Below are 27,117 nucleotides of genomic sequence, written 5' to 3'. Positions count from 1 at the left end.
ATGCCAGGCTGAAGAGAGGTAATGTATGCATGGGAGCAGTGCTCAATTTGGTGACTACTTGATGCTTAGTTTTTACTCCGTTTTTATTTAAGGAATGAAGAATTTGTAAAACTCTGCTGATCAAGACTTCTTACTTGTGCTAGTCATAATAAATCCTTAAAACTGAGAAGAAGTACTAATTTTCCTAATAATGTTGATAGTCAATGGATCAGTTTGTCAGTATTTTGGTTTATGAGCAACACCTGCAAATTTAAGATAAGACTTTGTTGATCCCACGATGAGGAAATCTGTGCGTTACCACAGCTCAAGTACAATGCCATTCCCTTTGACCTCAGCTGTAGTGTTAATTACACTAAACATTAAGCTTTTCGTTTAGTTACCACAGCTCAAATCACCAGTGTTTTCTTACATTTTCTTGTCATTTTTTAGCTTCTGAAGAAAATGTATTTTTAGAATAGAAAATAAATAATTTAATACACACAACTTCATAGCTGTTATTTATAAATAATTTCATATTTACATGTAAATTGAAATTTTGTGTCAACCCCTATTTGTTTTTCTAGATCTAGCTATACAAACATCTGAAGTGGATCTTTCTGTGGAGGTTGCATTGCCATCAGAAACCTCTGTTTCTGTCTCGTGTGTCTAGAAACCCTCACAATCCTCCATCAGGCTGATTTGAAATGTTTCCCCCACAGGATTTCGTGTGGACCGTGTTCCTGCTGATCTGGACGCAGTGGTGATTGGCAGTGGCATAGGAGGTTTGACGGCAGCAGCACTTTTGTCCAAAGCTGGGAAGAAGGTTGTAGTTCTGGAGCAGCATGACCAAGCAGGAGGGTGCACACACACCTTCCAAAATAAAGGATTTGAGTTTGATGTGGGTAAGCTGCTGAAGGAAACACACACCAGTCCACAAAATAAAACTCACAACAATATATCTTTAAAACCAACAAGACAAACTGCTAAAATGCTCAAATTTATAGCTGGAGTTTTAAGCCTAATCTCATATGCTCTCTTGTTGAGTTCAACACATCTTAAAATTAGCTATGGTCAAATTTCACATTCATTTATATATTTTTTTTTAAATCCAAATTTAAAATGATTATAAAAATTAAATTTTATTTACTATCAGAACCATGAGGATTGTTATTCAGTTAAGTGCATTACCATTAATAGGATGTTTTTCATGTTTTTCAGGGCAAAAATACATGTTTTTTTGGCTGTGTGCAGGCAGGAGTTAGACCCAAAATGCAATCTCAGATATGAAGGATGAACTCAAAAACCACAGCTTTATTGCAGGCAAACGAAAACGCATACAACACAAAACTAATCTAAACTGAGAAAGAATAAACTAAACTCGCCGGGAAACACACAGAGAAACACAGCCATGAGGGGGGAAAGCAACACTGACACAGCGAAACACAGGGCTTAAATACACTGGGGAATAATGAGGGGAATGAGACACAGGGGGAGAGCACAGCTTTGAGAAATCAGACATGACAAGAAATGAAATTCAATACATTCATGTAGGACACAGACCTTCAAAGTAAAAGAGGAAATGTAACAATGAGACGCGGACTTGACTAGGGGATACAACTGACAGGGGAGACAGAGCAACTGAGAAGCACAGAGACCAAACATAAGGGAGGCACAGCGTACAGAATGGTGTACGTCAGTTTAATGCTGGGTGGTGCTGCAATAGTAACTATCCTCGGTCAGAAGGAGAGGCTGACATCCAGGGATTAGATTACCACAGGTGGAGTTTATTGGCGGTCAGATGGATGGTACAGGGAGGTATGGCATACAGTAGGAGGATGTGGAGAGGTGATATGGTGTGGTTTCTATGATTAAGAACAGGGTATGCATTACAACATGAATACAGATTAAAGATTAAGAAAACTGGCAACAAATTCCTCCACTACAAATCAGTCTTATACCACTTCTTACAGGGTTCACGTTTACTAAGGCACTACCCAAAAGGCGCCAGAAGAGGGCACTCCAACACAAGAGATGACCTATTTACACTGATGCACTTAGTAAACAGCCCCTACTTAGCCACTACATAATACAGTGATATTACAGTATACAAATTCACATAAATTGACAGAGGGAACAAACAAAGCTGTAACAAGCCCAAAACAATCAAATAACTGGGCTGCCATAGCTATCACTAACTAGCACATATACTAAAGGTAACTAAAACCAATACACACAAGTAGCAGTGTAACCATCTTAAGCATGGAACATTAACTCACGTTTATGTGACGCACACCATTCCCAACAAATACAGGATGGGCTATTTGCTTCCCTTCCAAGCAGCTCTCTCCTCAATCGTTAGCCCAGGAACAAACGAAGACCATCTAGCTCAGAAGTCCCATGAATCCCATCACTGCCCAGAGGCTGCTGGGTAATGTAGTTCACACTAACACAGGCTTTTCTACACACAGACAACAATAAATACTGGGATAGATTACAAACACACAAAACACTGGGTCACACCCAGGACCCTGACAATTTCCAAGTATATTATGCACACAGGGATGTTTACATAATTTAATATTATTTATCTGAAACTTGTTACATGTTGTGAATGAATGGAAATAAATAATAATAGAGATCCCAATTTGAGAATTCATCTTGTTATAGAGACCAAAAATGTCAAAACTAGTGCTGTCAGCGTTAATCTGGTTAAAATGACATTAATGCCATAACTGCATTAATGCTGCAAATCTCCGTTAGCTAGTTAACGCGGATCGCCCCGTGCATGGAGCTGCACTGCGTCAACGTGTTAGCACAGTTAGCTTGTTAATGTGTGTTGCGTAATCAGTTTTACCCCGGTTCTTTTTATTCCTCGAGCATCCAGAGATGGCACTGGACTCAGTAGTCATTTTCACAAAACCTTTATTCATCTTTACTCATCTTTACTCATCTTCATTTACCCTCATTTAAGCATGCATCTTCTAGAAGGGAAGACTTGCCAGGCCAGTGCCCCTCTGCAAAATCTACACTCCTTTGTCTGTGAAATACAGTTTTGTAGGGGCGACCCTATCATAAACCCCCCACGGTGTGCTGCAAACTCTGTGTCTGTATCTATGTGCACGAGCACATGAATGCCTACATGTGCGCGTTCCCGCGTGTCTATGTGAGTGCTCGTGTGTCACTGTGTACCCATACCTGTGTGTATGTGTGAGTGCACATGAGTGAGTGTGCGTGTGGATGTGTGTGCATGACAGTTAAAACACTGTGGGTTTAGGTGACTCCCTAGAGGTCATAAAACCCATCTCCCTTCCAGACCACAGTTATCCAGTTACAAATGTTGAGACCCCCACCCAAACATTTTCTGGGGAATTTCCACTCAGCATTAACTCCTCTCTGTTTTACTTTCACAGTTCAAGTGGGGGAGGGGTCTCCTACAATCTACTCCTAAGTTCACGACACAGTGATGCCTTTATTATATTAAGGGCAGTGTCTCTACAATAGTTCTACATTCTAGGTTAACACATTTCTAAACTCTAAAATAAGCTAAACATTCTACACGTGTTAACGCTGTGCAGCCCCCGCTTTAATGGTTATGGAGTTAACGTCATTTTAACGAGATTAACGCTGACAGCACTAGTCAAAATATATTTAATTGCTTTAAACATTCATGACACATAATTCAGTCCAAGTAGATTAAACATGTTTATTTAATGTATGGGCAGTGTTGGGAAAGGTTACTTTTAAAATGTATTCCATTACAGATTACAGAATACATGCCCCAAAATGTATTTTGTAACGTATTCCGTTACGTTACTCAATGAGAGTAACGTATTCTGAATACTTTGGATTACTTAATAAATTGTCATGCTTTTTACAACAACATGAATGTGATTTATTACTGTTACTTAAGGTCCACAGCTCTGAACCGTAGTAAAGGGACCTCTGGCTAATACGGCGGGTTCCGTGTCGAGCTCGTAGCCGAAAAATAGCTTTACTTTGTTGTCTGGGTCAAGTTTGCTTGCGAGAGACAGAGAGAGGTGAGAGACGGCGAGAGGCGTTGAAAGACTGCTCCAACGGAACTTATTGTTTCGGAGAAAACATGAACACGGGTACAGTCGAGTCTTAATAGCGTACTTACAACTGGGCTCGTCAGGCACTCTGCTTGGCTGCAGTGGTTATTATTATATTTACATGCTTCCATCTCCTGTTTCTCGGTGACAGCTCATACTTTTCCACTCTCATTTTTCTCCCTCCTCGGGCTCACAGACAAATAACAGGTATGGCAGTCCCTGCAGCACGGACTACACTGCCCATGAGGCTACATTCTTTAGGGTAGCGTTCTGCCTATTGCCTTCATATTAAATCATTTTTAAAAATATTTCTTCACATCATTATGAGGCACAAGATTGAGACAAAGGCATTAGAGCCTCTTAATGCGTGTTTTTTGGGGGTTTCCACTGGCGTGGAATTACCAAAAATAGAGAGGGTGTAGCCCAACATATGAAACAGGAAAATACCTCTGTGTATTATACATGTTGTGGCTAGCTCAGACAAGGAGGAGACAGAGGTGTCATTTAGTCTTGCTTCCCCGAGTTGCCAGGGAGCACAGCCGTTCATTTTCCAACAGAAACGCACGGCCGGTAACCCAACTGCTCGGCATAGCTTAGCACAGACCTTCTCAAAGTGTGGGGCCCGCCCCCGGGGGGGCACGCAGAGCCATTGCAGGGGGGGCGCAGAATGAAAAGGGGGGAGAAAAAAACAAAACGCTTAGACACTGCTAGCACAGGGTGCCCACAGAAACACAAAGCAGGAGATGAAGCATCGCTGAATATGTTTCCAAACCAACTTCATTCTAAGCCAAAGACTAGAAAATATGGTGAAGCATATCTGCCCTTTGGTTTCACCTGCACAAGTGCCAAGGTAGGTCTCCCCTGCAGAATTGGTTTTCCCTGTGTCAGCAGCGCTGGGCTGTTCAAATCACGGACAAACAGGATCCTACAGTCGTTTATGTTTTTAAACCCATTTTGCACAGAGAGGCATTTTTTGAAAAATGTATTGATAGCAATGTTGAATATTATTACACATGAAAAAAAAAACTACATGTAAAATAATTACACGTGAGGCCTCTGCCTTTCTAAATGAAGGGACAGTAACATGCCGTCTGTATGTAAGCGTGTAAAACCTGCAGATAGTCAGATTAACAGTCGTTTGTCTCTATCTGTTATTCTGCAATTCATCTCATGTAAAAAAAATAACGTGCACACAGCGTGACGTGAGAAAGGCACATACCTTTGACATTAAGTGACCAACTCTGTATTCCTCGTCCACACGTAAATGCAAAAAATGAGTTTAAAAAAATCTCCGTTTTTGGTGATTCGAAACGCCGTTTAGTGTGGACGAAACAGCTGCGTTTTCAAAAATATCCGTGTAGGTGTGGACGTAGCGTAAAAGAGTTAGTAGTTTATTTTATTACTACCTGTAATTTTTTGCAGATTACTTGTATTTGCTTAATTGTTTACTAAATGTTTGAGGTGTGAAATAAACCGCAATGGAGCTAAATATGGGTGTGTGTGGTTGGAGGATGTGTTTGTGCGTGCGTGCGCGCGAGAAGGGGGGGGGGGGGGGGCGCGAACATTTTTCTTGTAAAACAAGGGGGGCCCAGCAAAAAAAAGTTTGGGAACCACTGGCTTAGCACAACAACAACAACAACAAAAAGGGCTCTCTCACCCAGGAAACACACAGTTGCAGAGAGAGCGTGTCATCCTGTAACCATGGCAACTGTAACACTGCCCCTGGAACAACAGAACGTAGCTGTCAAACAAAACCCAAACAGTCCTGACCCGCGACAATATGAAACAGGAAAATACCGCCGTGTAATCCATTTATTTCAACAAAGTAACTGTATTCTGAATACCACCTTTTTAAACGTTAACTGTAACAGAATACAGTTACTCATATTTTGTATTTTAAATACGCAACGGCGGTACATGTATTCCGTTACTCCCCAACACTGTGTATGGGTGATGTAACCCATTATGCAGTACTATCCATTTTATGACTGCACAGTTACTTGATTCCTTTATCGTGAAATTCTTAAGAAACCCTAAAAAACTGGTTCATCTAAATGTGAGAGATTAATTTGGTTTCACTGCTTGTGCTTTCTTTCTTTTTTGTTTGTTTACATTTTTGAAAAAATGCACAAGTGAATTTAAACCCATTATGTTACCACCAGGTATCCATTACCTGGGTCAGCTTCATGAGAACAGCTTGTTGAAGGTTGCTTTGGATCAGATCACAGAGGGACAGCTGCAGTTTGCGAGGCTGGAGCAGCACTTTGATACAGTGATCCTAGGTCAGCATGACCAGCGCAGGTAGATCAGATTTTGTTACTTGTTTCAGTATCCCTGACTTTCGTTAACTTTTTTGCCAACTTTCTATTGCAAATGAAACAAACTGGATTTCCCACCTTTAGTGCCACATCTTTCCTCACTTTCATCATAAATCTTCCAATCTCCCATCATTCTCAGGGAGTACCATGTCCTTGCAGGGAAGACTGAAATGGCAGTCAGCCTGAAGAATCAGTTTCCAGGAGAAGAAGAAGCCATTGATGAATTAATGAGACTGATGAAGGTAAAAAGGGACAGAAGCAAGGGTAATCATAAGGAAGTGGATGCCTCAAAAAGAAGGGTGCAGGGATTATGCAATGGACTAGTATATTAAAATGTAAGGCATAAGCAAAAAAAAACAAACCCTCAAACATCTTGCAGCAGGAATTTTAGCTTTCCTTGTGATATCAAGACTATCACCTTGTTACACCGCTTCAAAGAGGATCAAATGCTTGCTTGTCCACTGGATATGTACTTCTCAAAAAAGGAACAAAAGACTCTAGGAAATCTAATTCAAACTACTATTTTTTCTGTTTTATCTGTTTCATTCAGTTCCTAACAACTTACCCTGTCCATATCAATACAAAAATCCAGCATGAGTTTTTTCCATTGAGCTCTATTTTGTTTGCAGTACTTACTTGTTTACACACATGCAACTGTATACATGTCCAACAATGTGATGAATCAGCTAAACAGAATGGGTTGTAGCTTAAAATAGTGGATACTTATTAGAAGCCAAAAATCACCAATTAACTGATCCAGTTCCAGAAATACAATCAGTATAGCAATCTGTTATCAGATGACCAGTTCTGCTCTTCCCCGATGAACTTGGAAGAATTGCTCAATAGATTTTGGCACCTTAACAGTAAAACCGTTGAACTGCACTTGTATTATAAATGGTGCCAGATAAGCGTAGATAGGGCTCTCATTAATAAATATGACTGTGTGCTCTCTTACAGCTTGGTTCACAGAGGACGCCACTTATTGCCATGTTGAAGATCGTTCCGTACTGGTTGGTTAACTTTCTCATCCGGACTGGCCTATTACATTGGATATCTTCAGTGTTTCGTCTTGCAACAACCAGCCATTCAGAATTAATATCCCACCTCACACAGAGCAAGGACTTGCAGGCACTTTCTGCATACCTGTTCTATGGTGCTGGACACACACAAAGGCATATTGCCACTCAGATCAGACGGTACATTGTCTTCATGGTTCTGTTTCATCTTCTTCTCTTGAAGGTGTCCCTCCTAAAGACTCCAGCTTTCTCATTAATGCCCTCCTCCTTCACCACTACAAGCGTGGTGCATACTATCCACGCGGGGGCGCAAGTGAATTTGCCTTTCACATCATCCCAGTCATTCAGCAAGCAGGTGGTGCAGTCCTAGTCAGGGCTCCAGTGCAACGCATCCTTGTCAACGAACAGGGGAAGGCGTATGGTGAGTGGGACAGGGGGAGAGAAAATAACTTCATATTTCATGTTTAATTTCTTGACAAATTCTTTGAGGACAGTCTGATGGCTTGTTGTGGGTCTAGCCGAGTGTCCAAATGGACACAGCCTGAATTACTAACTTGTATGACTGCACAATGTACTCAAAGTATACTAAGTTTGCTCAATGTTTTCTGTTGCAAACTACAGCAGATCTTTTGCAATATTAAATGTCAACCTGTCAGTATATGCTATATGGGCAAAAGTACTGGGATATCTACACATTAAACCCACAGCAGCTCACCTATGGAAACTCAAGCCATGAAGCTCCTGAAGCACAGTTTCTGAGTTGATTGTAATGCCAGAAGAACTTTGCAGTGACTAATTCAGCAGAGTTTTATGCATTATTATACATCTCAGTGACCATACTCTGCAATTTATATGGTCACTTCATAGCTTAGTTACTGTAGTTCCAAAACTCCTCCACTTTGCAAAAATCCCAAGTACAGTTGATTGTGGAATATCTAGGAGGAAAGAAATTTCATGAAATGGCTTGGCATCCCATTACAGTACCATGCTCTAATTCACTGAGCTCTTCAGAACAACACATTCTTAATCCTACTGCACAAAACCGCAACAACCAGTGAGACAAACTTATTTGTCAGACCAGATTATTAAAAGTAGGGCAGTTATCTCTGTTTACTTAGTGGTTACAGATAGTAAAATGAGGTGGCAATTAGTGGCAAATGTTTTGCTGGTAGAATTTTAGTCACCTTAGATATTAGTTCATTGGTAGTAAATTTGTAATGTCATGATGGTTTTAGACTGGATAACTTTATTGATAAATTTCTTTGTCTTGAAATTAATGTCTCAGGTTATCTGAAGTTTGGATTTACTGTTTTTCCAAAGCAACTCTACATTATCTGAGAAACAGGAGCAAGTGTGATCCAATGTCCAAAAATGATATCTCCACCAAGTAATAATATCAGGATAACACTGTGTATCTTTCAGGTGTGGTGGTTCTTAAAGGACAAGAAGAGATAGAGGTTCTTGCCCCTGCTGTAATTTCAAATGCTGGAATCTTCAACACCTTCCAGAAGTTTCTACCTCACAATATACAAGAAAAACCAGGTAACAGTCGATGTGTTGCACTTGTTTTTGATTTTAATTTAAGTGTCATGCATTTTCTGAAGTGTCTTTTGCCCTCTAAAGATTCTATATGTTTTCTGTTGTATAGAGATCCAGTCATTGTTGAGTATGGTACATCATGGCATGGGTTCCTTTTTGGTCTTTGTTGGTCTGGATGGAACCAAAGAGGAGCTAGGCATTGTTTCCAATAACTTCTGGATGTATAAAGACAATGACTTGGACTCACTGTAGGTTTTCCTCTCTTCTTTCATTCCTTCATCTCTTTGTAGTTTATCTTTATTTCTACTTCTAACTTCTATCCGATTTCTTCTAAAAATCTAGTCAAAAATTGTATCTGGGTCTATACTTTTTTGTCATTCTAGTGTTCCATCTAAATATTTCCATGTTTATGTGTTTTATAATAATAATAATAATAATAATAATAATAATTCAACCCTATCTTATCGCCATTGCAGTGTATTTAACATTTAATGGATTGAATTAACAAATTTTCTTTTGTGTCTTTGTACAAAACATTGTGTGAGAAGCATGGAGCAGTATTCATCTCTAAGCAGAGAGCAGGTTTTGGGAAACATTCCCATGATGTTTATCACTTTTCCATCTGCTAAAGATCCAACAGCCAGCATCAGACATCCAGGTAATGCACATTTGCATGGACAAAATTCACCTGTTCATCTTTGATGCACCACTCTGACTGTTTGACAGTATTACAGTACCCTTTATTCTTCTTCCTATCTCTTCACAGGTAAGTCCTGTATGACTTTGTTAACCATGGCACGCTATGAATGGTTTGAGGAATGGGAGGGGACCAAGCTTGGGAAACGGGGACAGGACTACGTGGATCTGAAGAACAGTATGGCCCAAGAGCTGCTGGAATGGGCACTAACCATCTTCCCTAATCTGCGAGACAAGGTGTGTGTAGATACTTGTGAATGTGTTCATAGTCTGCACAGACAATGTATTCTGATTGATTCATTAATGATCTAAATTTGATTTATCACATTTAGTCAAATTATGCAATTAACTTAATCTGTTTGCAAACTAAGCTATTGTGCATTACTCAACAGTTGTTTTCTGTTCAAAAGTTGCTTTTTGTTTTTTTAACTGTTTAGGGTTAAAAATGGACTTGTAGAGGTGCTGAAAATCACTGAAAAGGCTTGAATTTTAACCCTGTGACATCTAACCCCTCATGGGAGAATTCTCATATATGCTTTGAAGAAATTTAAAGAAAAAAAAAAGACTTTGTCATTGTTAGCTCCATGTTCTCAGCTCATTGTCATCCCTTTCAAGCTGGAAAGTCCAAAAATGTTCCGGCTTCCATCACTTGTCATATGTATGCTTTTGTCGTTTTACAACAGAACTGCTCTGAGTTTTTTTAATGTCCACAATTTAACTGTCAAAAAGCAACACTAACATCTCTGTATATTTCATTATCCGCTCAACTTGTACAACAACTAGTTGGAATTTCACAGTCCCAAACTCTATTGATAAATCCTCTATTAATTTACACGTGTATGTTTTTCAGGTAGTAATGGTAGATGCTGCAACCCCTCTAACAAACGTCCACTATTTGGGTGCTCCAAGAGGTGAGATGTATGGAGCTGAACACAACTTGGAGCGCTTCAAGCCAGAAGCGATTGCTAAGACACGACCACAGACTCCCATCAGCGGTCTCTATTTAACAGGTGATTCTCATTCCCCCAGCCATATCTACACTTACTAAGATTCTCACTCACACAGTGACAATAATTCATCTTTGTCACAGCCTTTTAAGAAACAAAAGAAAAATACTCCAAGAAAAGGCCATGGGTGGTAACCGGTAGTTTGTTTCTGAATGCACTTCCTTGATTCTTTGAAAAACATATGTTGTTTATTTCTTATATAAATATGAACCAAAAATCAACCAAATAATTTCTTACAACTTAGATGTAAATGAAAGTTTATTATAATTACACTTTTAATATATATAATTATTTAATATAATTCCACAAGTTCAAAAAGTGTTTAAAAAAAAGGCCGTTTAAAACCCTCCTGTCGTCTTACTGGACAATTGATAAACAAAATAGATTTCCACCGCACCCCACAGTGTTCTCTTAAGCTCTTAATTAATGGGAGGTTCCAAAAGTTACCACAGTAATGAAAATTTTTCCAAAATTAAAAATGTAATTACAGATTTAAAAAGCAAACTAGCTTTAGTATATTCTTACTGTTTTTAAGAAAAAACAATAATGGATAAAAAAGTATGATTCCCAAGAATTTAACAAAAATGGCCCCAACAATCATACTCTACAAACTCAACTACAAACTAGTTCTTTAAGTATATGCAAACTCTGAGTGCAATGATTTCCTGATGTTTCTGTGTGTGTTCAGGTCAGGACGTATTTTGCAATGGCATGGCTGGAGCTCTTCACGGTGGACTGCTTTGTGCGTCAGCTGTCCTCAATCAGATCCTCTACATTGACCTTCTAGCCCTGAAGACCCGCCTCAAACGCAATCAGAGTAGTCACAAATTAACCTGGTAGCTGTGGTGGAGTCTGTGTTCTTCTCGAGTACATAAAATTTCACGTCTCGAGATAAGATTTAATGCTTTTTATGATATATATTTTTGGATAGTTTCCAGTCATGCTGTAAGGTTAGCTGAATTAAATGTGTAAACAAATGTGTGAGTGATGAATACAAATCTGCACGTCCACCACCATAACTGCTTCTGCTGTAGCTGTTCTTGGATTCTTTAAAAGTGATAAAGACATTTTAAACCTGCTGCCAAATGTCACCTTCATTCACTTTTCATTGAGCTTTCATTTAAAGAAAACCTCACCAGTTGCATGTGAGATGCCTGCAATAAACCATTACAGTGATACCTTTAATAAACAATTAAGCTATTCATTTACAAGTCTTTTTATTGACATACTGCAGCTTCCCGGGAATCACCAGATTCTTCCGACTGCTCCCTTTAGGGGCCACCACAGTTGATCTATTCTAACATCCTCTTCTGAAACATTAATCTTCTGCATGTCCTCCTTTACTACACCCATTAATCTTCTCTGTGGTCTTTACCTGAAAACTTCACATTCAGAATCTGTTGTCCAGACTATCTCAACTTCTCCTCTCCAACTTTATCTCCAAACCACAAAACTAGAGCTGCTCCTTCAATACTAATTTTTTATCCATCCTGGTCACTCATCATATTATCCTCGTGGGACAAATCAAATCTACAGCCCGCACTATAAGTTTATGTACTTGAATTGGAAGGGGTAAAAAACACAATAAGGTTGATGGCAATAAGAACATTAATGCCACAAAGCCATTAATCAAGTTATTAGCACCACATGTTATTAGAACCACATTTTAATGGTGCCACATGCCCCCATGTGGCACCATTGGCAAAAGGATATTGTGGCAAAAGGATATTGAATTAATTATTAGCAATTCAGGTTTGTAATGTACCTCAATTATCAATGTCAGAGTGTAGAAAACCCTAAAACATACTGGGATCTTGAGGGGATTGCTGTTGGAGCTATATAAAAGTGAATTGATTTAAACTGAAAGAGCTTGCAGTCATATTACATATATCTACTAATATTTGTAAAATACAACAAGCACATTAACCAATAATTTTCTATAATAAGGGCACAGCTGTTAATACAGCTACATGACAATGCGTAAAGGGTACAAACAAACACACAGAGAGATGCATAAATTGCTGGTTTTACCTATTTATTTAACATTTTACAGATCTGTGTTCAGTGCAGGTTTTCCAAGAAGCCAGAGAAGCATCATTCAAAGCAAATATCAGTGATTAACCACATGAAGCTGAACAATCAAACTAGCTTAGACAACTAGCACAAAATCACTCTCTGAATAAGTAGATTAACCACTGGAAAGTTATTTGCAGTTTTTCTTTACTTGCACCTTAACTGAAGCTGTGATGCCTTTTGACATTGTGGCCATGATGGTAACACTTTCACTTTTGTATGTGAGATTGGGGCCTTTGGCTGGGCCTCTGACAAATGTTGTGCCTGAGTTTTTGGACATCTCATAAAAGAGATCTTGGTTACACTCTGTGCCAATATCAAAGACTCCCAATCCACATTGATTTGGCTTCTGTTTTAATGGCACCTTGAACATGATGGCAATTTTTGCAGCTGCCTCTTTGGAAGAACTATTGCAAAGATCATAAGTGATGATGCTCACTGCTCCTTTAAGTCTGGATGGACGCTTGACAAACTGAGCCTCCCCTTCAGCAGATGGTTGAATGGTAGGTGGGAAGGGAATGGTGTAGCATCCACTCTTTGTGTGCACACTACACAGGAAAATACATCTCCATGAGAACATGTTTTAAAAATAGGGCAATATTTGAAGTCGAGCACTTTTTAACAACTCACCAGGGGTTACAAAGAGAATAAGTGGAACGCTCATTCTTTATCTGTACAGTGCATGCACAATCTGTTGGCAGTGCCCCGGCAATACCTTGACCAATGCCAAACACATTCCCAATAATATCTGGTGCATCTACGACATTTTCCATCTCTGCAGTTTACCTGGTCAAAAAAAAAATCCTTCACTTATTATTTTCTTCCTAATTGACAGTGTAAGACTGAGTTCATAGTCCATTGCCTTTAATACACTACTTTAAGCAGATGATGACTTTAGATGAGTGTTAATGAATATATTTATGTCATTTTACACTTTGTACTGCGAGACAGTGCGAGCATCCAGCAAGCTTATAACATCCTTGGCACTTCCAGTAATAATCTCTGATTGTTTGTCAATAATCAGAGATAATTACTGCATTATTATTAGCACATACTTTAATCAGTGATGTTTAGCTTGCATGTGAGCTACCTGGTAGCATACCATTTGACAGGACAAAACAATGACTACCATCTAATAAATAAGGACACGGAAAAAGCCTGCAAGGCGAGTTATAGCAGTAACATGATTCATCATCTGGAGCAAAGCCAACTGTCAACATATGGATAAACAATAGAAGGTCTGCAAAATGAATCAAAGATTACTGAGAACTTATTCATTGATTTAATATGTAATCTGCAGGAACTTGAACTCATACAGAAACATTTCTATCTTGCACTGCATTTTTATTTTTAGGTAAATGTTTTTCTGTTTCCTGCAAGAAAGATGTGTTTGTTAAATTCCAGTACATAATACTGTACAAGTACAAAATTAGTAGTAAAGTAGTAAAATTTCCTTCTACAATGCCCACATCCTAAACACATGACAAATAACCTTTGTAACTTAAGAGGTAATGCATTTTTTTTTTACCTTGAACATGAGTAATTGTCTGTAATGTCACTAAATCTTCTAATTTCAACAATTTCAATTTTATAAACAGATCATTTGTATGTTCTCTATATTTAACATTATGAACCATTCGTACCATTTTCTACTGTAGCAAGCATAGGGGTTTTATATTACTCGCATATGTATTCTCCCACACTTCAGCACAATAACTGAGGTAGTAGAAAATTAGTGAGAAATATAAAATACATATTAATCTATACCTATACCTAAAATATAAATATTTTTAACCATCTTTTTTCTAACATGTTAAATATGAGATTTACATATTTGCAAAATACAGAAACAATGGTGATAAAGTTGAACAGTATAAAATGATTAATAAATAGCTGTATGCATGTTCAAAGTCTTTTTTATTATTTTATGTTTAAAATATAAGAATTTTTAAATATCACAACTTTCAGATAACACATAACTGTTTGGTGACGGTTGTAGGAGTAGTAGTAGCCATAGTCATATAGGCTATTTACTATACACAGTATGGACACAGTAACCTAATTAAAATTGATGATGATTTTGAGCTGTTGTTCTGGACTGGTTTGTGTCTTCATTCTCCCATTTTCCCTCTTTGTGTGCGGACGTGTATGTGCTGGCCTATGCACATTGTCGGGAACAGTGGAGTTTCCCACCTTCAGGCTAACACACGTGCTGAGAATGACACGCCTGTTCTGGATAATCTCATTTGGGCAGCTTCATAAGGAAGCTGAGGCGCTCCTCCTACTTTTCTTATTGTTTGCATTTATTGCAAAGTTTTGTGGAGACTTGAACTTCCAGCTGCTTTGACATTTTTGTTTTAGCTAAAAAAAACAAAACTGTGTTTTCACTAGTAAAGGCCAAATGAAGCTTTCTAAAGCACTGAAGCATGTATCAAAAAAAAGGGATCATTGGTCATTCATTACATTTAAACGCAGTCCTCTTTTGTTGGCTAAAAACTGAAAAGCAGCTAAATTCTACAAATTAAAATGAACGGCTTTATTATCATTAATGTCATGTGACGATTTTGTGTGAAATTAGGCTACAATTGTGGTTCTTTGAATGTGTATTTGTAGGGGTGAAGAAAAGCAATGTTATGTCTGTGGGATTACTAAAGAATTTTGATGAATAAACCATCCTTGTTTACACATGTGCCATAGTGTGTGCTCCCTTTGCTTGTGACTTCTGAACATTTATAAACTTCATAGATAAAAATACATTATATATAAAAATATATAAGACGCTGTTTTAAAAGGCTGGGAGTAATGCTTATGCTTACATGCTGTGTAACTGATCAGTGGACATGTTCATTTATATATAATATATTATAGCTTATAGGTATGATTTTACCCTGGGGTAGAATTGCTTATAAACAGATAAAATAAAAACATTACACATAAATTATTGTATTTGTTTTTTATTTAGGAATAGGCAGAGCATCCTCTCTTCCTCACGGGCTCCATGACTCATTATATCGCACACTGGTTCACTATTTTCGCGCATCACGCCACAAATCCTGGCAGTGATTTACTTCTGTATAAACCACTGAATCAGGTACCGAAGCAATGATGTACTGAATGAAGCTCGGATGTGCCTGATCACGTGACTCTGACCAGATGAACCAAGCCTCGACACAGTGCTCCTGAAGCACTGTCTTGTTTTTATTGACATTATTACACAGCAGTGGAGAGTAGACTTTATTACAGTAGATGTCTTTCTGAAAGCGCTGTAACTAAGTTTAAGAATATAATCCACCCACTGTTATCATCTTCAATGCCCTGTACCATAGAGCAGAGCAGCTACCTGAACGCTACACCATCAGAGGTCGATTATCTTGTTTATAATTTTACCTCCTCACTACGTACGACTCTGGATACTGTAGCCTCTGTGAAAACTAAGGTCTCAAATCAGAAGTACTGACTCTGTGGTATAATTCTCAAACACGTAGCCTAAAGCAGATGACTCGTAATCTGGAGAGGAAATGGCGTGTCACAAATTTAAAGGATCATCATTTAGCCTGGAGAAATAGTTTGCTGCTTTATAAGAAAGCCCTCCGCAAAGCCAGAACATCTTACTATTCATCACTGATTGAAGAAAATAAGAACAACCCCAGGTTTCTCTTCAGCACTGTAGCCAGGCTCACAAAAAGTCAGAGCTCTGTTGAGCCAACAATCCCTTTAACGTTAACTAGTAATGACTTCATGAACTTCTTCACAAATAAAATTTTAATCATTAGAGAAAAAATTACCAATAATCATCTCACAGATGTAATATTATCTACAGCTACTCTTAGTACCATTGATGTTCAGTCCTGCCATTAATTAATGCTTCAATCTTAAATATGATCAACTTATCTCTAATAATCGGCTATGTACCACTCTTACTCTGGATGGCATTACCTTGGCCTCCAGTAACGCTGTGAGGAACCTTGGAGTCTTTTTTGACCAGGACATGTCCTTCAACGCACATATTAAACAAATATGTAAGACTGCGTTCTTCCATTTGCGCAACATCTCTAACGTTAGAAATATCCTGTCTCAGAGTGACGCTGAAAAACTAGTTCATGCATTTATTACTTCCAGGCTGGACGACTGTAATTCATTATTATCAGGATGTCCTAAAAACTCCCTGAAAAGCCTTCAGCTAATCCAAAATGCTGCAGCAAGAGTCCTGACAGGGACCAGAAAGAGAGAGCAGATTTCTCCTGTTTTGGCTTCCCTTCATTGGCTTCCTGTTAAATCCAGAATTGAATTCAAAATCCTGCTCCTCACATACAAGGTCTTAAAGTCTATTAGAGCACTTTTAGAGTACCATATCACCCTATTAGAGCACTTCGCTCTCGCTCTGCAGGCCTACTTGTTGTTCCTAGAGTATTTAAAAGTAGAATGGGAGGGAGAGCCTTCAGTTTTCAGGCCCCTCTTCTGTGGAACCAGCTTCCAGTTTGGATTCAGGAGACAGACACTATCTCTACTTTCAAGAAAACTTTCCTTTTTGCTAAAGCATATAGTTAGGGCTGGTATTTTAATGCCCGGCTGAGATAAAAGATACGGTCCCCACTCCAGCTCCAGTCACACTGCTTAACCCACCTGTTCCACAGAACCTGGTACAAACTTTTGGCTTGGACAACTCGTTACAACCTTCCAAGACGCTGGAGAGGTCACTCCCTATACCAGAAGTTTTTTAAGATGAGTTGAATAAAACTGTTGGTTTCCTAATGCAATGTTCTTTGGTGTTCCTTCAGCAGAGTCTCAGCTAGGGTCTAAGATTGGCTTCATGATGACCTTGCTTCATGGGAGAGCACTAAAGTGGGGACAGGCAGTAATGAAAACACACCCGACACTGACTTTCAATGAATTCATCAGTAAAATAAAAATGTGTTCAAGGACTCTCATCCTTCTCCACCTCAGCTCAACCCCACCACAGTGAGTAAAAAGGACTTCAATCTGAGCTGGTCATCTCAAGCCAGTTCATTGTAAGACTGTTGATTGTTATAAAGTGTGACTGTTCGAATTATCTTTGCAATATTGTTGGGTTTCAGTACAATACAATATAAAGAACTTTAAGTTGACCGCTGTTGTGATTTGGCACTATATAAATAAAAGTGAAGTGAATTGAATTAAAAAAGTTTACAGTCATATATCTACTGATATTTCTAATGAATAGTAACTACAATAACATTAACCTATACTTTTCTATAATAAAGGTATTCTTGTTTATTAGATCTACATGACAACATGTAAACAGTACAGAAACTTAACCAAACAAAGCAGACACAACTTAACTCACAAACTGATCTAAAGACAAAGGCACAACCTTTATAGTGGTTTGGCCAAACCATTTACACACAATAGGGGGGAAAAAAAAGAAACACCATTACTAACTAAACAAAAAATAACGTAACAAAACCAAAAATACCCCTGTTTCTGACAAGCACTTGGTTGGTACAGCTGAGCAGGCATTATTGTGTTTTTCTCAGCCCTCGGCCACGCCTTTTGCGTGAAATGAGAAACAGCCACCTCCCCAAATCGGTTACTTAAAGAAAGAGAAACATAATTATTATAACAGAATACATTTTTTAAAACCACACAATGATGGTTTGTGTGCTTAATGCAAGGTGTGCTGCAGTCTGATATTGTGGCCATGATGGAACACTTTTGTGTTTGTTGCGCACTCTTTGTTGCGCACACTACACGGGAAAATGCATCTCCATGAGAACATGTTTTAATAATAGTACAATATTTGAAGTACAGCACTTTTTAGAATTTTAACAACTCACCAGGGGTCACACAGGGAATAAGTGGAACACTCATTCTTTATGTTCACACTGCATGTGCACATAAAGTAAGTGCATTGATAACATCACAAAATGATTTTTCCAGAACAACGTTTGGAATATCTATTGGAATATTTATGTCCGGCATCTTCCGAGTATGTGCTCAAAGTTTTACAAAAGTTTTTCATTGTACTTCAGTCATTTTATTTTTCAGAGTCACTGCAGTGCAGAACAATTTCTCTCGTGTTTCTGTGTTTCCTGCACTGCAAGTTAAATTCCAGTAAAAGATTGTAATGATTACAAGACTTGTATTATTATTATTAAATGAACGTTAACATGATGAGGAATCCAGAGCCATGTCTAATTGTATGTCAGTTGAATTACAGTGTAGATATTTTTTCTACACTGGCGGTTTTTACAAATATCAGTAGAATTGTGAAAGACATTGAAAGATATAAGGTTGTTTTCAAAGAGCTCATATCTTAGCATCCATCCTTTACATTACTGCCATCTTGTGGCTTGCTATTGTCTTTGCAACCAGAATTAACACTAAAAATGGCGCCAATGGAATTTCTTTTAACCCTACCATGTCATCAAAGTAGCAAAAGAGGGCAACAAATGTCTTTTTTAAAAACTGACCAATATGATTTGGTATGAAAAGCGTACTTCAGACTGAGAGTATGAGAAATAAAAATGGGGAGGAACTGACCACTGTAACAAACATGGAAAATTATTTTGTTTTAAGAATAACATAGTATGAAGTCTGTAGGTTTTACTACTGTGAAATATAATGCCAAAGAAAGAGCCATAAAAATCTAGGTAAGCAACAGGAAAGTCAGTAACCAGAACTCAATGGATGGATGTAGCTTCCAGATCTGAATAGTGAATGTGTTTTTTTCTAATGACCAACAGTGGGCATCGATTCTGGTTTCGCAGGTTGTGTACTGTATGACGTCAAGAGATAGTTTCCTGATAACTGGCTCTGCTGCTGGTGTTACCTCTTATTGAATGGGACATTAATTTTATTTTGTAAATTATAATATTTATTTGATGTCACAAAGATGGCTAAACCAGAGTACATTCACTGGCTAATGGCTTGTCAGCCATGAAGAACAAAGAGCATGAGGTGTCACACTGAGATCAAGTCCATTTTCAGAAAACCAACTAGCTTCACAACAGGACTTCCCCAACTTAGGGTAATATCACAGGGATGACAGAACTGTTTTAAACACAGACTCACTGGTTAAAGGATTGACTAATAAATCCTTCTGTCTTACAACCACAGGAATCTCCCCCTGCTGGCCTTTATCCTGGCTTAAGGCATTTGATGGTTTCGCTTTTCTGGCAAGAAGATACATCAATATCTTCCACGGTTTACACATACTTTTAAGTGGTTTGGAATACAAAAATTAATAGTTTGGATGTTGGGATATTTTAAATACATGAAAAAAAAGTATTTTAACACAAATATACTTTTATTATGAAATGCTCATTTCTTATCCGTCGGACGACCTGCTTGAAAAATATCATTTCCGGTGTGTGCGTGAGAGGCGGAACAAGCGGCCCTACAGAGGGAACAAAGGACGGTTAAGTGAATTGCTGTATGTTGTTCCCAGCATGCGTGTATATATAAATATATGCACGTATTTATATTTTAAAAAGTGTCACTGTTGCATTTTGTAACTTCGGGGATGAAGCGGGAAAACATTTTCATGTGCCAGAGGAAACTTGGGCTGGTTGATTAATTGATGTTTGTTGATAGCGGGAGCTGGTGACTTCTTCGTTAACCTAGCTTTAACAGCAAGGCTTATACTGACGTCGCTTAAGCGTTTTGCTCTTTAAAAGTGTCACATAGTTTTGAATGAAAGCATATTCGTGTTTGCTTGCTTTTATTGTTTGGATCTAGAGCCATTAAATTCGATGGATAACTCGTACGAATATGGGACAAAGAGGTTTTGGTGTCGGCGAGTTTAGCTAGTAGGCCTTGTAAGCTAATGCTAACCCAGTCAGCCATTGTTGTTGTTATCCGCTCATTTACCGGTGCTTTTTTTCTTTTTCCTCGTTCTACGCCGAAACTACAAAGTGGACTGTAGTTGAGTTCCTTTCTCTTTATGTTTCCCTCTTCAGCTTAACCAGCATGAAAATAGCCTCCATTCCATAGGCCGCTCCTCAGCTGCGATGTCAAGTAAGTAAATAAATCAGTCATTGATATCCTTTATATGCCAACACCTGTCTCATTCTATGGTTCATATATGCGACCAGTACACTGGGGAAAATATGTAGGAATACTATTTCATTAAGTAAGGGACTCAGATAACATAAAGCACATTTTTGCGCTGTTTTTGCACATAGGATGCCGTCATGCAGAATTTTATGCTTTAGGTTGCCATGCTTCATAGTGTCATGCTGTCTAGATCGGTGGACTTTTCAATAAAAACAACATTGAAGAGTGTGTACAGTTGCACTATTTCTCATAGAATCAGATTTGTGTCCTATATGTACTATCTGCCTCTTTAGTCAGTTCCTCGTGTTTTGTATAGACTCAAAGTCAACTGATTCAAACTGGAGATGGTGATGGTAGCCTTTGTTCTGCTCTGCGGTCACATTGAGTTTGACGTTGCAGTGAAATGAGGACTCTGGACTTGAGATGCAGAACACAGTGGTGGAGTTTGAAAATGTACAACTGACAGTTAAGACCCAGAAGAGCATCAGAGTAACACTCAGGACCAGCACAGGCTGGTCGATAAAGTGAAATGCTACAGATCTAGTTTTTTGGCATTAATGGAAATGTAAAAATAAGGAATTGTCTATGGCTGAAAACTGAAAGTAATACTGAATTGCAAAATGTACCTGGGTGACAGCAGCAGTCAGTTGGATTACCTCATATAGAAGTGCATCTCTTTTCAGACATTCATGATGCAGAGGAGTGAAAAATGGGGCTGAAGTACTTTCACAGTAGACAGTTAGGAAGAACCCTCACTGTTCACACTCAAGTGGTATTATTGTCAGGCAAAAGTAAACAGTGGGGAAAACATGTCATTTGTACAGAGCAGGTATGCAAGCGTTGACTAACATTTTTTTCTTTTTCTCTCTTTTTTTTTTTTTTTTTTAACTTTGAACAGAACGACCATCCTACGCTCCTCCCCCTCCCCCTGCCCCAACAACAGTAAGTGTCCCACTTTTAGCACCAGTCTTAGTGTTCATGGTTTAGCAGCCAAGGGCCATGTTATTTTTTTGCTTCTTTTCTTTGTTACTTTCCTTTAAATCTTTAATGTGTGAACGTGCCAAGGTTGCCACAAACCTTGTTCTTCAGTTCTCTATCATCGCTTTCACCCCTTTTTCCTGTCATGCCACACGTTTTTTTTTTAGGTCTTTCACCAAAGGTGTTTGAGATTACTGATGGGGATCAAGTTAGTTTGTTATTTGACTGAAGAGCTTTGCAGAATCTACCTTGGCTGATGTTATTAGTAGACATATGTGAAGTAACAGAGTACATGCTTGTTTTGATGCTTTTCATTTCCTTACATTCAGATGCAGTGCAAAGCACTGTGTAGAGCTGAAATCTGCTGATACACACTCAGTTAAATAAGTTTTTGTTGTGCACTAATTCTTAATGCCATCCAGTTGCCTTTTTTGCCTTGCATGATAAGATCATGGAACAAACAAATCAAAAAGTCAACATATATATATCTATATATACATGTATTTTCATGTTTCCCCCTCCTTTTCACTTATTTATGTTTATCCCTCTTCCTCCTCTTGTGTGTGAGCCATTTCTCATTCGTGTTTTGTCTCATTTGTCTTCCATCAGCAAATGCCTTCCACCCCAGGGTTTGTGGGCTACAACCCTTACAGCCATCTGGCCTACAACAACCTCCGACTGGGAGGGAGCTCCGGAGGCTCCAGCAGGGTAATGAATTGATGGAGCGATTTGAAAAACAAATTAAATGTAACAGAAAGTGTAAAGCACAAGTAAATGTTTTGGATTGAATAAAGGGCCCAGGTATGAGAAGAATGATAGGATTGTAAGAAAGGCTTAGACTGTATATTGAAGTGGGGAAACTGAATATATGACTTGCAGCTTTAAAGAGCTTCAGTTGCGTGCATAAATGTGTGTTGAAAAAACAAATTAATGCATTAAAAAAAAGTAAGATGTGATGTCAGTTGGAACGTAACATTTGATGACAGCTCTGCTTTTGGAAAAAAATATAAACGGAATAAGATTTATTTTCATATTGACTTGGGGGGGGGGGGATAAAACGTTTTCAATGTGACCAATCCGGCCTTAACAGTTCCTGCACTGCAGTTAGCAGTAATCAAGTCAGATAGAAAGTATATCTGCTCTTGTCGGACTAGAACACAAGCCTTCCTGTGGGTGTGCATGGTGGCATAGGCAAAACACTACCTTTGTGGTGAATGTGTTCCTTTATTGTTTGAATTATCTTCAAAAGATGTTTTGCCCTTGCCAAATTAGCCAAACGTTGCTAGTTCTTTCAGCACAACCTAAAACCGAATCTGAGATAACTTGTATCACAACAGTAGTTGCCAGCCTTTTGTTAAACAAGGTTTTTTCCTTCAGGCTCTGAGTGCACTTGCATAAAACAAGATATATTACAGCAGAACAAAACACAGAGAAAGCAATGCTACAGGAAACTGTTCACTTTGAAAATTTATTTATTTTCCCACTCATTGTGCACTCAGTCAGTGGTGACTGACTGAGACAATGTTGGAATTTCATTTTTTTTGTAACAAAACCAAAGTGAACAGCCAAAACAAAAAAAACATTTTCTGCATCACCAGTTAGGGGGTGATAGTAATGTAAATGAGCAGCCTGTGAAACATCTAAACATCATTTGCCTTACAGAGATGCTCTGAAACACTTAAAGCCATTCTTTGGCTTGTAGAACATCTTAACACATCAAAATTGTTTTTATCTGACTGTATGAAAGCATTAAGGAACATTTCAGTATTGTGTATTGTCATGTTTACATTCACATCTGTTGTTTTACCTTTTCCACAAACCATATCAGACCATAATCAGCAGATGTTTTATGATAGTTTTTGTTTTTTCTGTTCACTCTCTAAACCTGGCCCTTGTTTGTTTGTTTCCCTTTGGCTTCATACCTTCCATCTCTCCATTCATACTTTTTCCTCCTTCTTCTTTGTGCCCCCTCTCTCCTTCTTTCCACAGAACTCCTCGGGCATCACCGTCCCAAAGCCTCCCAAACCACCAGACAAGCCACTGATGCCATACATGCGGTACAGCCGGAAGGTAAGCAGGAAGGTAAGACACCCATCCACGGTGTCTGCTTTTACTGCTTGTCCTCCCATCCCCCTGAAAAGCTGGCAGGGGTTTGAGGGTGGGAAACAGCCAAGCCATGACGCCTCACCACCACCTCAGCCACCTAGTGGAGGCTCTCCACTTTGTTTCCGTTGACTCACAGTAGCCTTCTGTGTTTGTCAACATGCAAAATTGCTACATCTCCATATGTTTCCTCTTACGGGGATAATCTGTCCCTGGCACTCTATTTTTCCCCCTTATAGGCTCATCTCTTGCCTGCTTTTCTCTAGTTTCAGAGCTGTAATTTTAACACTGTATGCTCAAAAACAAAATGTGATCTAAAGGATCCTGCATTTAGAAAAAAATTGAATTCCATATATAAGTGAATATCTTCCATCATGCTTTCTTGCAGCACTTAAGTAGTTATGCTTTTCCTTACTAATAATTTCATCCACTGTTTCTTACCTCTGTACTTTGCTTCCCGTATTTCCTTTGTATTGTAACAGTCAATGTCATTTGATCCTGTGTGTGTGTGTGTGTGTGTGTGTGTGGATGTGTGTGTGTGGATGTGTGTGTGTGGATGTGTGTGTGTGGATGTGAATATGAAAGGTATGGGACCAAGTAAAGGCTTCCAACCCAGACCTAAAGCTTTGGGAGATTGGAAAGATTATTGGGGGCATGTGGAGGGACCTGAGTGATGAAGAGAAGCAGGACTACCTTAATGAGTACGAGGCTGAGAAGGTAAGGAGGAGCAAGAGTCTAAGGCTACGTTCACACTGCAGGCGAAAGCGCATTAAATCCCACTTTTTTGACCCTATGCAACCCATATCCGATCATGGTATGCTAGCGTGAACAGCACAAATCCGATCTGGGTCACTTTCGTATGTGGTACTGAATCCGATACATATCTGATGAAAGCGACTGTTGTTTGAATGGTCATGTCACATTAAATCCGCCTTTTGCATCACTGACACAAGACAGACGCCAATTATCAGCGCCGGAGACGTGCCCGAGAAGACATCGTGAATGCTTCCTAGTCATCCAGTGTAGATGTTAGTGAAACTGTTTGGAAGTCAACGTTGGAGAAACGTGAACATTTTATTTGTACTGTATAATCTGCAGCTATCCTTTGAAGCACCGCTCCTCTCTTAAACAGCAATAAGGGTCATCATTAGGCCATATGTAAATAACAAAATAACTTTATAACTTAAAGCAAAATTGGGAAACGTAAAGTCCGAAGCAAGTCTTTATGTTAAGGGCCATCAGTCAAACAATACTGTTTGGTCTGGGTCTAAACAGCGCACGTTGTGCGTGACGTCTTCTTTTGCGCATGCGGTCGCTTTGAGGGTTCACACTAGAGCACGTTTGCTGTCACATTTTATTTGTAGTGTGAACAAGCAGACAAGAAAATCGGAACTGAGCATTAAGACCTGCAGTGTGAACGTAGCCTAAATTTCTTTTGTAAGTAACCCGTTGCTCTAGGATACCTTCTTTACATGTTGGCAGTTCAACAGCTGTTGTAGAAGTGACAACTAAAGAATCCCTGCATTGAAAAATAAGAAATGATCAGAGTTGTTTTAAAGGGCTTGTTTTCTTTTCCTGTCCCTCTTCCTCTTAGATTGAGTACAATGATTCTTTGAAGGCCTACCACAACTCACCTGCCTACTTGGCCTACATCAACGCCAAGAACCGGGCTGAGGCGGCAATGGAGGAGGAGAGCAGGCAGAGGCAGTCACGTATGGACAAAGGAGAGCCGTACATGAGCATTCAGCCTGCTGAAGATCCTGATGGTAGGTTAATTATGAAGATATCTATGATTTTTAATCATGACTTCACAATGTAATGTAATGCGCTTAAAATAAACACTGACCTGTCTGTCCTCGTCATGGTTCTGCCCATCTTGTCTTTTCGCTCCACCTAGATTATGATGATGGTTTCTCAGTGAAGCACACAGCAGCAGCTCGCTTCCAGAGAAACCACCGGCTCATTAGTGACATCCTCAGTGAGATTGTGGTGCCCGACGTCCGCTCTGTGGTCACCACAGCCCGCATGCAGGTCCTCAAGAGGCAGGTCCAGTCTCTTATGGTGCACCAGGTATGTTAGCAGGACATTTTTGCTTCTATTTTGTTACTTTGTTTTTTAGCTTGTAAAGCTAATGTGGTGTTAATATTACTCAAACTGACTTCAAAAGCATTGTTTACACTTTAATATAAATGTGCATTCCTCAAATGGGATTGGCTTCCTTGTGACAAGATTTTTGCTTACAACCAAAAGTAGTTGCACTAGTTTTATAAACTGTTTCACATTTAAAAGGAAGGATCTATTCCTGCTGATTGATTGCTTGTGATTTCAGAGGAAACTTGAAGCTGAACTTCTTCAGATCGAGGACCGCCATCAAGACAAGAAAAGACGTTTTCTGGAGACCACTGACTCATTCAATACTGAGCTGAAGCGGGTAAAGCAGCGCTGTTTATTTACCTAGAGAGAGCTGAGTGTGTAGGAAGGGAGAGCTTTATTTCTAGATGACTAAATATCCCTTTTAGATAGAAATTTGTCACCACAGACTGTTGTGTTGTAAGTGTAGGCCTACTACTTTCCCTTTGCCTTCAGTCTTATGACATTTGCAACTTTTTAAATTCATTTTGTTTAATTGAGTCTTGTGTGTTTCCAGCTGTGCAGTCAGAAGGTGGAAGTGGATATGGAGAAACTAGCAGCAGAGATGGCTGCCGCTGAAGAGGCAGCAAGGCGCCGGGCAGAGGAGCGGGAGCGGGAGGCTGCTGAGCAGGCAGAGAAAGCTGCTCAACAGCAACAGGAGGCTGCTGGAAACAAAGCTGCAGAGAAGAGCAGCACTAATGCTAGCCCCACCTCAGGGACCAAGGAGGAGGACAAACCTACACCAATGGAGACAGGTACCAGTGGGGGGGACACAAAGACATACACAGGGGGTGGGGGTGGGGAGGGTGTCTGGTTGGTGAGTCTATCCTTGGGTGCTTCATTCTGCAAGCCAAATATCCTTGGGAAAAATACAATCCCCAAGATTCATCCATCAATGTGTGAGAATTTTTGAAAATATTTAAATATAGATGGAAAGTGCTTGTGTGAATAAGGCATGTTGGATAAAACGCTTTAAATCTTAAAACTTGTTTGGATTTAAGTACAATCATAATCCACCTGATAGCCACTGGGTTGATGGAGGAGTCGTTCAAAGCAGTTTCACTGTATATACACTGGGGCAAAAAAGTATTTAGTCAGCCACCGATTGTGCAAGTTCCCCCACTTAAAATGATGACAGAGGTCAGTAATTTGCACCAGAGGTACACTTCAACTG

The 27,117-nt window shown here is 39.1% G+C and overlaps 2 protein-coding genes across 3 annotated transcripts in view; both read left to right on the top strand.

Annotated features, from left to right (window-relative positions):
- Positions 1-277: 277 nt before the first annotated feature.
- LOC102197095 (putative all-trans-retinol 13,14-reductase) lies at positions 278-11,502 on the top strand. Its single transcript, XM_013915856.1, has 12 exons — positions 278-308; positions 699-881; positions 6,212-6,350; positions 6,507-6,609; positions 7,325-7,520; positions 7,607-7,804; positions 8,806-8,925; positions 9,032-9,170; positions 9,471-9,580; positions 9,689-9,855; positions 10,469-10,628; positions 11,314-11,502. The coding sequence occupies exons 1-12, from the start codon at positions 278-280 to the stop codon at positions 11,463-11,465; spliced, it is 1,698 nt and encodes a 565-aa protein (XP_013771310.1). The 3' UTR covers positions 11,466-11,502.
- Positions 11,503-20,032: 8,530 nt separating this feature from the next.
- Positions 20,033-27,117, top strand: part of LOC102193936 (SWI/SNF-related matrix-associated actin-dependent regulator of chromatin subfamily E member 1-like) — an 11,499-nt gene continuing 4,414 nt past the window's right edge. The window contains exons 1-10 of one of the 2 annotated variants that reach the window (XM_005752789.2): positions 20,033-20,109; positions 20,636-20,693; positions 21,631-21,674; positions 22,320-22,418; positions 23,700-23,780; positions 24,399-24,530; positions 25,408-25,579; positions 25,711-25,883; positions 26,143-26,244; positions 26,461-26,698. In XM_005752789.2, the coding sequence (XP_005752846.1) occupies positions 20,687-20,693; positions 21,631-21,674; positions 22,320-22,418; positions 23,700-23,780; positions 24,399-24,530; positions 25,408-25,579; positions 25,711-25,883; positions 26,143-26,244; positions 26,461-26,698 (1,048 nt within the window). In that variant the 5' untranslated portion in view covers positions 20,033-20,109; positions 20,636-20,686. Of the gene's footprint in view, positions 20,110-20,635; positions 20,694-21,630; positions 21,675-22,319; positions 22,419-23,699; positions 23,793-24,398; positions 24,531-25,407; positions 25,580-25,710; positions 25,884-26,142; positions 26,245-26,460; positions 26,699-27,117 lie in introns of both variants that reach the window. The other variant, XM_013915857.1, reaches the window with a different exon arrangement.

Source organism: Pundamilia nyererei, unplaced genomic scaffold (genome assembly GCF_000239375.1).
Source record: "Pundamilia nyererei isolate P.nyererei 1_Seehausen unplaced genomic scaffold, PunNye1.0 scaffold00381, whole genome shotgun sequence".
Lineage (NCBI taxonomy): Eukaryota > Metazoa > Chordata > Actinopteri > Cichliformes > Cichlidae > Pundamilia > Pundamilia nyererei.
The sequence above is the reverse complement of the archived record's forward strand: the minus strand, read 5'-3'. Positions and strand labels throughout refer to the sequence as shown.

Bases quoted from the DNA above. Each gene is read 5' to 3' on its own strand.
- LOC102197095 (XM_013915856.1), top strand. From the start codon at position 278: ATGAGGAAATCTGTGCGTTACCACAGCTCAA. The intron at 7,805-8,805 runs GTGAGTGGGACA...TGTATCTTTCAG, and splicing joins CGAACAGGGGAAGGCGTATG to GTGTGGTGGTTCTTAAAGGA. The intron at 10,629-11,313 runs GTGATTCTCATT...GTGTGTGTTCAG, and splicing joins CAGCGGTCTCTATTTAACAG to GTCAGGACGTATTTTGCAAT.